We start from the raw sequence: 12,291 nt of genomic DNA on the forward strand, positions 1-12,291 counted from the left end.
TTTTTGAAAATGTATAACTAAAGGTTTGGGGGGAGGGAATCTTTTTTACGGATTTGCTTGTAGACTTTACGGCCCCTGCAGTTGCCAAGACGCACACCTCCACAGAGGGCACACGTCGGCAACACAGGAGAGTTGATCTCCTGGGCTTCAAGCTTTTGGGGGCAAACGTCGAACTTACGAAAATCGCCACAGACGATAGAGCGGAGGGCTCTAAAGCAAACATTTTTTGGAATGCCCCAGAGAGAGGGGATTTTTACACTGGATAACTTCCTTAATCTTATTCGGGAATTCTAATTTAATGATAAAGTCATCGATAGATGTAATATTTAATATCACATTACATAATAATTTAAGTAAGAGATAATGATTAAGCCAATTAAAATATTATATTTGTATATTATTTATTTTTATCTTTTAAATACCCGTAGTTTCACAAGATCTGACGATGAGCCAAGTTGGCTACCGTAAATTTCAGCAGTGAGGATCATACACGCCAACGAGTCACCTCTGATTCTGATTCATCAATTTAATAAAAGCAACTGTTTGAGCTAGAAATAAAAGGTTCCCTTCTCGAAAATGCAGTTTACAGTTTCATCTTTTGGAATTTTCAAATGATGCTCGCAAGAAATGCTAAACTAAGTGAATAGAATATGTTCAGCCATGGGCGGATCCAGACTTTACGAACCGGGGGGGGGGGGGGGATGGTTCCGTGAGCCTCCTTCGGAAAATTTTTGAATTTTCGAAGCATCGAATATGCAGTTTGATTCAATTTCGTCACGAATTATTTTCAATTGTAAGCGTTTTTCTTTCTTCTTTCCTCCGCTCGTTCCTCCTTTCCTCCTTCTCTATTTCTTCTTAATTTTTCAGGCGAACGGGGGGAGGGGGGGCGTAACACTCCCTTCCCCTCAGATCCGCCTTCATTGTTCAGCACACATGATTTTTGATTCTCCAATGCAGCATAGACCCTAATTTACACCTATGGACCCTGACAGTCATCCCAGGGTACTGGTTGTTATCGGAAAATTTCCGTCACAAAATATGCACATCAACATCGATTAGAAACTCAATGAATCAATTAATTTTGATTCTGTTCGATAATCAATCGAATGTTGAATTTTTGAGGGTCCGAAAGTGCAATTAATCGATACCTGATCGGAAAACTCTATAGAATATCGCTCACCTTAATTTTCACATATCCCCTGAATTTAAAATAATCTTTTTCGTCATGAAGGCCAGTTGGATCCAAGTTGACCTCGAGGAACAGATCGTAATGGTACGGTACAACACTCCCATCAAGGCGGTAAGGTTGAGGGGCGCGGAAGCCAGTTGCTTGCCCTAATATCCACCCCATAGATATGTAGAGGAGGAGTTGAACCATGATTTTATGCGCCTGTCTCAAACCTAAAATAAAACAATCAAATGGTGTCCTTAACATTTTTATCCTCATCTAAAGGTCTCAATACGCGGTCAAATCCCCGAACCAATTACCATCAAAGTGCCAGGCGTCATCAGTCTCAAAATCATTACTTTGCTTAATTTTAAAATGTAAAACTGGCAGAAATGTTTCGTGCGGCAGGAAATGACGAATGATGGAACTCTATTCTGATCAAAATTTGACGGCTCGTCCAATTTTGATTAGAGAGGACTGTTGCATGGTGACCATCAGTCATCAACTGGTCTACTTTGATCATAATTGGTTCGGAATTTGATCGTGTATCCAGACCTTATGATAGAGGATAAAAGTATGGTTTTATCCTTTTAGAGCTGCCCCCCCCCCCCTAGTTTTTTACGTATTTGATGATAAACATACTATGAATTAACTCACCTGAGGATTCGTAATTGAACAATTCACCCGCGACGAACACGATATCACTGATTTCGCGTTCATCTCATCACCCGCTCATCTTTGCATCCTCAAGGGGGCTTTCTTGTGATGATAAATCGTCTTTTTATAGCTTCGTTTATTACGGACAGGAGACACATCGTGGAGCCACGGTTTCACAAGCAGCGTGCGACGCGAAGATGTGCACGCGCGACCTGCGGGCCAATTATTGAAATTGATGGACAAAGCTATAGACAAAGAAGGCAAAAGGGATACGGAGGGATCATATCGGTAGACGCGGGTGGTTGCAATGGACAAAGGAGGTAGGTAATAGACTAACTAACGGTAACCCACGAGAAACACTATAGTTGTTAGTCCACCATTTTCTATAGGAGCCACCCATCTCAACCAATAAGATCGCCCTAAATACTCCTTATGTCTTCTTTGTCTATAGCTGTGTCTATCAATTTAAATAATTAGCCTGCTGATCTGATGATTTCAAACCTGTCCCTTATCACACACGGTAACGGTGTGAATCGCCTTTTCGATTGCGACAGAAGGGTTCGGAATGATTGTACCTGACCGCGCAGGGTTGATTTCTGCCGTGCTTAGGAGAAACGCCGTATGAGCACTCGGACGTTGCCAAATCTCCTTTCATGTATTCCATTCTCCAAATCATGTATTTTCGAGAAAATGTTTAAATATCTTTCTTAGAATTTTGAGAGAATGTAGTTCGTATTTTGATCTAAAGTGTCTGAAAATTCCATGAAAAAATATTCATAACTTTCTTCAATAAAACACATTTTCTGAGAGGAAATTTGGCAACATTGGAATACTCATACGATGTTTTTCCTTAGCACGGCAGTTTTGATGAATCGATTTTTTTAATTAACGAAGTCTCAGTGATCGATTAATAATCGAGTCGAATCAAAATTAATCGATTAATCGAGGATTCATGCGTTATTGATTGATAGGTAAATGTTTAAACTTTGAAACGCTAAATCGTCATAATAACAATCTGTACCGGGTGCGTTCTGGGATGCCCACGAAAATTTCTAGGTGAAACTCAGCATCAGCATCCGTGCTACGTTGAGAATATAAAATCATGTGTTTTGGACCGTTTGCGAAGATAATTTTGAAAATTTTGACAAATATTTCCGAATTTTCTCACTCTGGTTTATCCATAATTTATCAGCATTTTTGGGCTCCGAGCTGAAATTTGTAGAAATTTGACATGGGAACTGCGATGTTTTTAATTTCCAATAAGTCGGTAGTAACTAATCGATTAAACAGTTAATCAAAATTTGAAAATTCAATGAATCGATTTAATGTTCGATGATCTATGATCTACGCAGAGCCGCAGGACCAACATTGCGTCGCCTAGCTCCTGTGGAACCGTAACTTAGGTCGTTAAACGCCTCCCCTCCGTGACTGACTGATTTATTGGCCACGTCATTCTTGCGATATTCGACTGGCGATACGAAATGATTCGACCTATCGATGTGCAATGGCTCCAACCAAAACAGTGCAACATAACCCCATGCGGAGAAGGAACTTGCGAATCAGTAGCTGCAGTAGTTGCGGATTTAGAGTACCTGTAAAATGGAGAGAAGGAGGAAAGGTTGCCCGAACAAGTAGTAGATTGAGCACTAGAGTGGCCCACAAAAAATGAATTTCGGAAATTTATAGCCGTAAAACCCTAGATCGGTTACAGCATGTTCAAAAACACGGAAAATGAAATTTGGGGTCAATCGAACAAAATTAACCCGACGCGCAGTTGCCATTTATCCAAGCAAAAATAGCGAATTTTTAATGTTTTTCAGTAATTTTTCGCTCCCCAAAAAATAAAGTCGGAGGGGTCTGAAAATTAAACAGAGGGCAAAATTAGTTCATAAATTACACCCTAGTGAAGTTTTGGACCCCTTCCATGCTTTTGACCCTACAAGAAAATTTCACGCATGAAAATAGCGAATTTTTGACTGTTTTTGATGATTTTTCCCTCTCGATAAATTAACGTTACAGATGCCTAAATTGTAATCAGAGTGTGAAATTAGTAGCTTAGATGCTCCCAATGCTCCCCTTCTGATAATTTTGACACGCTGCGACGTTGCCATTTTTCTGAGCAAAATCGTGAATCTCGACTTATTTCAATATCATCTCTCTAGACCTAAAAAAAAACTCAGGAGCCATCGAAAAAGTGCGCTAAAACACGGCTAAAACACAGGGATACTTCACTCATTGCGCAATGCATGCAGTATCCCTGTTAGGTTTGTAGGCGCCAATGCAACTATTCCATCACGAAAGTATTGCGCGGTATCAAATGTAATTGAAGGCGCACTAACGTATGAAACTTGACTGTTACCGTCATGGTGTCAGAGTGTATTTTTTAACGAGGAACTTGAATCTCAACTCAATTTTTTAAAATTCAAAAATCCAAAATGGCAGAAATTGCCAAAAATGTTATCTTGAGACTTTCGAAACCTAAGACGGTTGACTGCCTGACCCAATTGAATGCTCTTTGTCACATATTTGGACGTATTTATTTAGTATTTATAAGTATTTTAAAAGAAATCAGAGACAGGTGGGGCGTAAGGAGTCTGCTCGTTAGTTAAGGGCCGACAAATGAATGCCAGTGACGTCAGCGGTGATGGACTCAGATGTGCAACGACGAGGAGATCGGTGCTGGTGCACTTTAGCTCATGAACCTTGTCCACGACGCTCTCGTGAAATGCCCACGGCAAATCCCAAATTGTTATTTTTTTGGGGGGAATCACGTCGCGCCTACTTTTAAATTTTTTCTTAAGTAGTTTTCTAGAGCACATCCCATCTTTCCCACACGTTTCAAGATTTTTTTTTTTTTTTTTTTTTTTTTTTTTTTTTTTTTTTTTTTTTTTTTTTTAAGCAAATATACGTCCATTTGATCAATTCATCATTGTTTTCAAAATTTAAAGCAATGAGAAAACATCTAATTATCAAAATTGATCGATATTTAAAAAAACATAGATTGTTTGAACGATGGCCGATAAAAATACGATGTGAAAAAGTGGCCAGGTCGCATTTAAGAATAATTGATTTTTCAATCGATTTTTACCGTCCGAAAGCCAATACACTGAAAATCTGCATTAAAAACGTGCAAACCTTATATGATCTGACCATCAGCTTACGCATTCAATAAAATTCCTGATTCAACGATTGGCTTGTGACACTCACACCCAAGGTAAGTGTCATTCAATTCAGACTAGTTTCACTTGAAATCGCGCCTACAAACCTAACAGGGATACTGCATGCATTGCGCAATGAGTGAAGTATCCCTGTGTTTTAGCCGTGTTTTAGCGCACTTTTTCGATGGCTCCTGAGTTTTTTTTTAGGTCTAGAGAGATGATATTGAAATAAGTCGAGATTCACGATTTTGCTCAGAAAAATGGCAACGTCGCAGCGTGTCAAAATTATCAGAAGGGGAGCATTGGGAGCATCTAAGCTACTAATTTCACACTCTGATTACAATTTAGGCATCTGTAACGTTAATTTATCGAGAGGGAAAAATCATCAAAAACAGTCAAAAATTCGCTATTTTCATGCGTGAAATTTTCTTGTAGGGTCAAAAGCATGGAAGGGGTCCAAAACTTCACTAGGGTGTAGTTTATGAACTAATTTTGCCCTCTGTTTAATTTTCAGACCCCTCCGACTTTATTTTTTGGGGAACGAAAAATTATTGAAAAACAGTAAAAATTCGCTATTTTTGCTTGGATAATTGGCGACTGCGCGTCGGGTTAATTTTGTTCGATTGACCCCAAATTTCATTTTCCGTGTTTTTGAACATGCTGTAACCGATCTAGGGTTTTACGGCTATAAATTTCCGAAATTCATTTTTTGTGGGCCACCCTATTGGGCACCTCGTGGAATAGGGAGACGGGGACGTCCACGTCCCGTAAAAGGATGGCGGCAGGGCGTCGATTCTGAGATGCTAGTTGAACTGCACTTTGCAATTTTGAGCTATAAATTGTGTCCCATCTGAAAAAACACGTATGTGCATAGGGAAACTAATGGCACATACGTTGTTTTTAAACCTAGCCGGAATTAATAGTTCCTAATTGCAAAATGTAGTTAAGTTGTTGCTCTATATGACCTGTGAAAGGACAGGGAAGACACATATGGCGTTATGTCGTTACTCGTCACCTTCCAGCCAAAGTATAACCGATTGAGCACGGAAAGGAATTTCATGAGCGCCGCCGCCCGCGGCGCACTATGGTCCAAAACTCAAGAATAGGAAGAAATAATTCGGATAATGACTGAAAGATCACGAAAGTTTCGTAACTGATGTTTCTTGAGTCGCTAATTTCGAATTTGATGTCAAAATGCTTACATTTTAACACCCTGACCTATTATATATGGGCAAGTTTACGCACGCTGCGGCGCGGCGCAACGTGCTGCGAGTTCAAATGCGCACTGGCGCCTACAAACCTAAGGGGATACTTCAAGCATTGCGCAATGCGTGAAGTATCCCCTTAGGTTTGTAGGCGTCAGTGCGTTTCGCGCTGGCAGCACGCCGCGGCTCTCTCGGCGCCGGCGGGTGGGGAACGATTTCTTGCGGGGAGAGCTCCCTGGCAAAGAAACTCGCATATCGTTAAAATTTTTGTTTTTTTCCAATTTTTTTTTTTTAATTTCGACTTTTAAAACTATACACTGGTCGTGTGAAGTAATTAGTGAACTCTCAACGCTAGATGAAGTGTAATAATGGAAGGCGGGTCGTTTATCATGCGCGCTGGGACGGCTCATGAAATTCTCCCCTAAGCTCTGTCGAAGTACCACAAGCGCCATGTGACGTTTAAAAATTTCCGCCGCCATTTTGTTTTTTTACACAGCAATTGTTCAACGAAGCTGTCCGAAAATTTCACAGAATTTACTTTGTGCTGCCAATAAAATTCAGTGAAATTTTCAAACAGATTCAAGTCAACCAACAATTTCTCTGTAAAGAAATAAAATGGCGGCGGAAATGATGAAATGTCGCACGGCGCTTGTGATACTTTGGCCGGAAGGTGACGATGTGTCGCGAATGAAAGTGCACCAAGTTCAATCAAATAAACTGTCACTTTATTTCTTATTTCTCACTTATGAAACTTCGTGTTTCCAGCTTTAGCACATCAAATGTGATTGAGCACCAAGTCACCAAGGTAATTTACAAAACATGAGGGTTTCTTCGTTTTTTATTCTTTCTTCGAAATTTAAAATCTGCGCTTCTAAGGGTTAAAATTCTAATCATCAAGTACAATTTAAAATAGGTTGATTGGAACTTTTATTGGTTCCAAAAAAAAAGTATTAACCCACGTCAATTCATACATGGTAATTTACAAAACATGAGGGTCTCTTCGTTTTTGAGCGTTCACCACTTTAGTCGTGTACGCTCTTTCCCGTCGTTTTGCATCGGGTACGTTACTAATGTATCCATTGGTAAAGGTCCGCACTGCTCCATGGGAATCGGCGCTATTTTTCGTGGCGGGAAGCAACACCTATTTTCTCAATTTTTAATGTACCACACTAGAAAAAAAAGTCGCTTGGATCTAGAGTCCAGACTCTTAAAAACATCGACAAGAAAAAATACTCTTGATTCAATCGGATTTTTGCTTGAGTCAAGAGGAAAACTGCTTAAATGAAGAGGCTTGGTTCTCGATCTAAGCAAAAATCCGATTGAATCAAGAGTGTTTTTTCTTGTCAATGTTTTTAAGAGTCTGGACTCTAGATCCAAGCGACTATTTCTTCCAGTGCATTTCTACCTTTTTTTCTCCTATTTTGTTCACACTTAATGTAATGCCTGTAGGCTTGTCTGTGAGAAATTCATATCTTTAAGTTTTAAAACTCTGCAACGTACTTTTATTTAATGACTCGTTCAAGGACCGTTCAAATTTTTAGTCGTCGGAGATCTAAAAAATTTTTGGGTACAAAGTATCCCTTCACTAATGACCCATATATTTTACTCTATAAAGACAAGTCATTTCTTATATAGATGTATGTTTCCTAGATTACGCTCCACGTTTAGCTCAACAGCGTCTTGCAGCGCTCTCTTCCGTCCGCGCAAAACTACTTTTACATATTGACGAGGTGCTACGGTGAACGCTCTCCAGCCCTGGATAGACGATCAAATTCCGAACCAATTCCGATCAAAGTAGACATGCTGATGACTGATGGTCACTATCCACCGTCAAATTTTGACGGGCCGCACTATTTTGTTCAAAGTAAGATCAGAATGGAGTGCCACCATTCATCATTTCCTGCCACAGGAAACATTTCTCCCAAGTTTTCATTTTAAAATCAAGCAAATTAATGAGTTTAAGACTGATGACTCCCGACACTTTGATGCTACTTTGATCGGAATTGGTTCGGAAATTTGATCGTCTATCCAGGGCTTCCCTCCAACGTCTAAACGTTGGAACTGTCGTCTTGTTTTTCCTTTCTTCAAAATTTAAAATCTGCACTTTAAAGGGTTAAAATTATAATTATCAATTACAACTTAATATAGGTTGATTGGAACTTTCATTAGTGTGAAAAAAAGCATTAGCCACAGTCATTTCGTACACGCGCACGCGCGGTACAGTCATTGGCGTCAAATGAAATTGATGATAGGATATAAAATAATTAAATACTGTCTTTTCAATTTTTGTGGTAAGCGTGGGATAGTTGTTATCGCTCATCCAGATTACTTATGAAATAATAAGACAACTTCATGTAATATGCTCTGTTTATTCATTTGCTTGGTTTTACATGATTACAGGTTGTTGACTACGAGATGCTTGAAATACAGTTTGAAAAGGATCGAACGGAGAGGACATGCTCATCACTAAATGGCATCTTGATATGACGTAAGTACATTACATGTCAAATGATTGATGCTTTTCAACAGTTGATCAATGTTACAACTAAGACAGAAAAATAGAAATATTCTATAAAGTTCGTAGAGACGGCGCAAGATACTGCGGTATTTTAACATAGTGTGCAGCATGCCATTTCACATTTGAATCAATCGTATCCAAAGCTCTCTCGACCGCGGGCTTTGAGACTTTGAAATACTCGTCAAATTTTTCTGTTAAAGCTTTGATTTCATTGTATTCTTTGATTGAAGTCATTTGATCGGCCACCACTTGGATGTATCGGCCCATGATGGCGTTATCGGCTCCGTGATAAGTGAAAATATCCGGGATACGTTCCTCAAAGAAGTCCTTGGCAACTTCGAAACCCACTTCGTTTTCGGCGACAGCCTCGAAGATGTGCACAGAGTCCTGGGGTGGAATCCTCGAGAACTCATCGATACTCCAATCTAGATATCGCTTGAGAGTCCAAACCTGGAAAAATGAAAATTAGCTCTAAGATACAAGCATCATGAAATACATTTATATCGCGACGGGGAAACACCTAGCCCACGTATCTCGGTTTGCAACGTTACAGATTTCTTGTCATACTTATTTTTTAAATGGAGAACTACTTACCCTAGTAGCACACCAAATTTTTGTTCTTCTGAAAAAAGTATAAAAAAACATATATGTTATCTAAATGGTGATTTTATATAAAAAACGTGTAACGCTTATACAAAAAAAATCAAAGTTCAGACCTGACCATAATATATGAAAAATGATAAAAGTTAGATAAGGTAATTTTTTTTTTATTGACAATTTTTTATTTTTTTATATAACGCATACGAAAGTGTTAAAAGTGAACATTTTTATGTGACCATTATAGTAAAAAAAAGGTCATCATTTTCGTGAGCTATTCACGAATTAGAAGATTTTTTAGTATGTTTGCGAAAAGCTCACGAAAATTATGACTTTTTTTTACTATAATGGTTACATAAAAATGTTCACTTTTAACACTTTCGTATGCATGCGTTATATAAAAAAATTAATTTTCGTGCATGATCTTTATCTTTTCCTTCTATGGTTCTGCTACTAGGGCAACGTCAATTCTTAAAAACTACCGTGATATTTTCTCTCCGTGTGAGACAAATTCTGAAAATACTTCAAGGAATGGCCTTGATTTCTGCTCGACGGAACTTTTTTTACACTCATTTGTTCATTTTTTCTGATAATGTGTCAAGGAGAATTATTTCGAATTCAAAAATACTTTTTATAGAATTTTCATGGTCATCTTTCCACTGGACACAATAACGTAAATAATACACTTTTACTGGGCCAAAAACAAATAGATCAAAAAGTTGTAGACAAAAAGTCCGTAAATCCCTCTAGGAATTTAAGTATGCTTTGTAGAAACATTTTAGCGGCTCTGGTGCTTCCGGACGGTCCCAGCTGGGGAGTATCAATGGACCATGTTACATTGGAGAGACCGCGCGTTGGTTGATGGGAATCGGCGCCATTTTCGACTATGTACCTTGTCATGACTTTATTTTATTGCATATTGTTTTATTGTTAGCCAATGCTATGTTGTGTAGTGTATTTTTGGAATCATGGTGATACAGTCAATAATTCAAAACTTGTCTGTGCTTTAATCTCGTGATGGAAAAAATGTACTTTACGTTCAAAATTTGAAATTTTGAATTTTTAAGTTTTCGCGGTTTTTTGGAAGAATGCAGTGGTTGGAGCTTCCTAGGCATATTACTCGATATCAGCTGATAGCAAACAAAGGTTACCAAGGAAACCGTAAACGTTTAACAACTACCGTCGCCAGAGCCGCTTTCCGACGCGAATGCGTTGGAGCTTACTGCTTGTTTGTTGACTTCAGGGAGATTTTGTAGACATTTCTGAAGCTAAATCAAGAAATATATGTATTCTACCACTCGAGAATTTGGCCTAGATAGTGATTTACCCCCTTCGACGAGGCCGTCATGTTCTAAAGGTGACAAGAAGTTGAGTGTACCTTACGAGAACAGGTCAGCGCTGAGAGGATACTTGACTTTTCAGATGCAGAGTCAGAATTGAGGTATCTTTCCCAGAGGAAGTCCCACTCTTCATCTCCTCCGTTCTTGACGGCAGTGCAGGAAATTTGTCTCAAAATGTTCTTCGGGATTGGATTTATTGAGTCAGGGTTCTCATTATTATACCTTCATGAAAAAGGAAGTAAAGTCAATACAAATTCAAAATCGGGCGAGGGAAAAGTGTTAGCACATGATCGAATGATAAGAGAGACACAGCCCAATACCCCGAATTGGATTGCATTTTGCAATTAGGAACTATACATTCCAGCCCGGTTTAAAAACAACGTATAGGCCATTAGTTTCCGTATGCACATAAGTGTTTTTTCAGATAAGCCAGAATTTATAGGTCCAAATTGCAAAATGTAGTTCAATTCATAACGATAAATGGATTGCGTTTTTGCAAAAAGGAACCAAGAGAATTCCAATGTCGCTAAGATTGTGCAACTTCTTTTACCTTGCAATTATGAACTGTTCATCTAAACAAACTTTATCTTTACTCCCAATAAACTATCAATTCATACAGAAAATAACCTTCGTGAATTTGATTGGTGGCATGATTTCAGTAATCTTATTGCAAAAAATGTAAGTTGCACAATCCTGGCAACATTAAAAAGCTCATGGTTCCTTTTTGCAAAATGCGATCCAAATACAAGAACATTGGAAATGGGTTTACAAGGCTGAAAAACAGAATATAAACACAACCAGGACGTTTCGGGCCAATTACCGTTCTCGACTGGAACTAAAGCTGAAATTTGAAAAACTTAAAACAAGAGAATAAGCATGCGACTGACAGAGATAGCAACCAGTGCAAATTGAATTTCATTTAGCAAAAAGGAACCAGCACGATTACAGTGCTTTCAAAATCGTGCAACTTTTCCTCTTCTTTTAAAAATACAAAATATGTGCACAGTATTAAAATTTACACAATTATGTCCCTTTAAAATTGACAATTACCTGGTGGGGAGCCAGAACTATTTACTATTCTGAGAGATTTTCTAGATTATTATGAAGAGGTAACAATACTGTAATCGCGCTGGTTCCTTTTTGCTAAATGCAATCAAATTGATCTAAAGTTTGCACCATTTGCTGTCTATTGCTTGTATTTTATCACAAAACCGAATCTGTGAGAGAAGATATTCTCTTAAAAAATTTCAAATCTGAGTTATTAGCACCATTAAGTAGGAGCATTTTGAAATTTTGGGGCAGATTTGACCTTAAAAGTGACGTTTCATGTTAAAGTTCAAGAGACGAGCTGAAAAGGGTTTGAAATTTTCTCATTCCATAAAATTTCAATGCAATAATGGTCTTGATAAGAAAATATCGGTAATGGCGATATTTTGACGTAAACTCATATATATATTCGAGACTCATTACAATTAAACTTGCAGCATAAATATTTGTCTGAAACTTACGGCAAGAAATTTTTCGAGTGATTAAAACTCGTAAAATGGCAGAGGAATGATAGACAGATGCCTGACGGAGAGAAATGCTGTGCAAATTAACGTACCATTTTGAGAAAAGATCCAAAGACTGCTTAACATAGTTCCCAATA

At 38.4% G+C, this 12,291-nt stretch overlaps 2 protein-coding genes and 1 long non-coding RNA gene across 4 annotated transcripts in view; 1 reads left to right on the forward strand and 2 right to left on the reverse strand.

Moving 5' to 3' along the window:
- LOC109036506 (aminopeptidase N) overlaps positions 1 to 1,953 on the reverse strand; it is a 22,946-nt gene extending 20,993 nt beyond the window's left edge. For both annotated transcript variants that reach the window (XM_072303972.1, XM_072303971.1), the window contains exons 1-2: positions 1,826 to 1,953; positions 1,181 to 1,401 (exon numbers count right to left, since the gene is read on the reverse strand). In XM_072303972.1, coding sequence (XP_072160073.1) covers positions 1,181 to 1,378 — 198 coding nt within the window. In that variant the 5' untranslated portion in view covers positions 1,379 to 1,401; positions 1,826 to 1,953. The remainder of the gene's footprint in view (positions 1 to 1,180; positions 1,402 to 1,825) is intronic.
- LOC140225365 (uncharacterized) overlaps positions 1 to 9,075 on the forward strand; it is a 9,965-nt gene extending 890 nt beyond the window's left edge. The window contains exons 2-4 of the long non-coding RNA XR_011900481.1: positions 1,956 to 2,145; positions 8,589 to 8,676; positions 8,937 to 9,075. This is a non-coding gene — a long non-coding RNA (uncharacterized lncRNA). The remainder of the gene's footprint in view (positions 1 to 1,955; positions 2,146 to 8,588; positions 8,677 to 8,936) is intronic.
- Positions 8,670 to 12,291, reverse strand: LOC109036411 (aminopeptidase Ey; the record flags this gene model as incomplete). The annotated part of the gene is given in 3 exon segments (XM_072303973.1): positions 8,670 to 9,156; positions 10,682 to 10,865; positions 12,247 to 12,291. Coding segments are annotated over 3 exon segments (628 nt in total), but the record flags the coding sequence as incomplete, so codon positions are not given.

The sequence above is a fragment of the Bemisia tabaci genome, chromosome 9, assembly GCF_918797505.1.
Source record: "Bemisia tabaci chromosome 9, PGI_BMITA_v3".
Classification (NCBI taxonomy): domain Eukaryota; kingdom Metazoa; phylum Arthropoda; class Insecta; order Hemiptera; family Aleyrodidae; genus Bemisia; species Bemisia tabaci.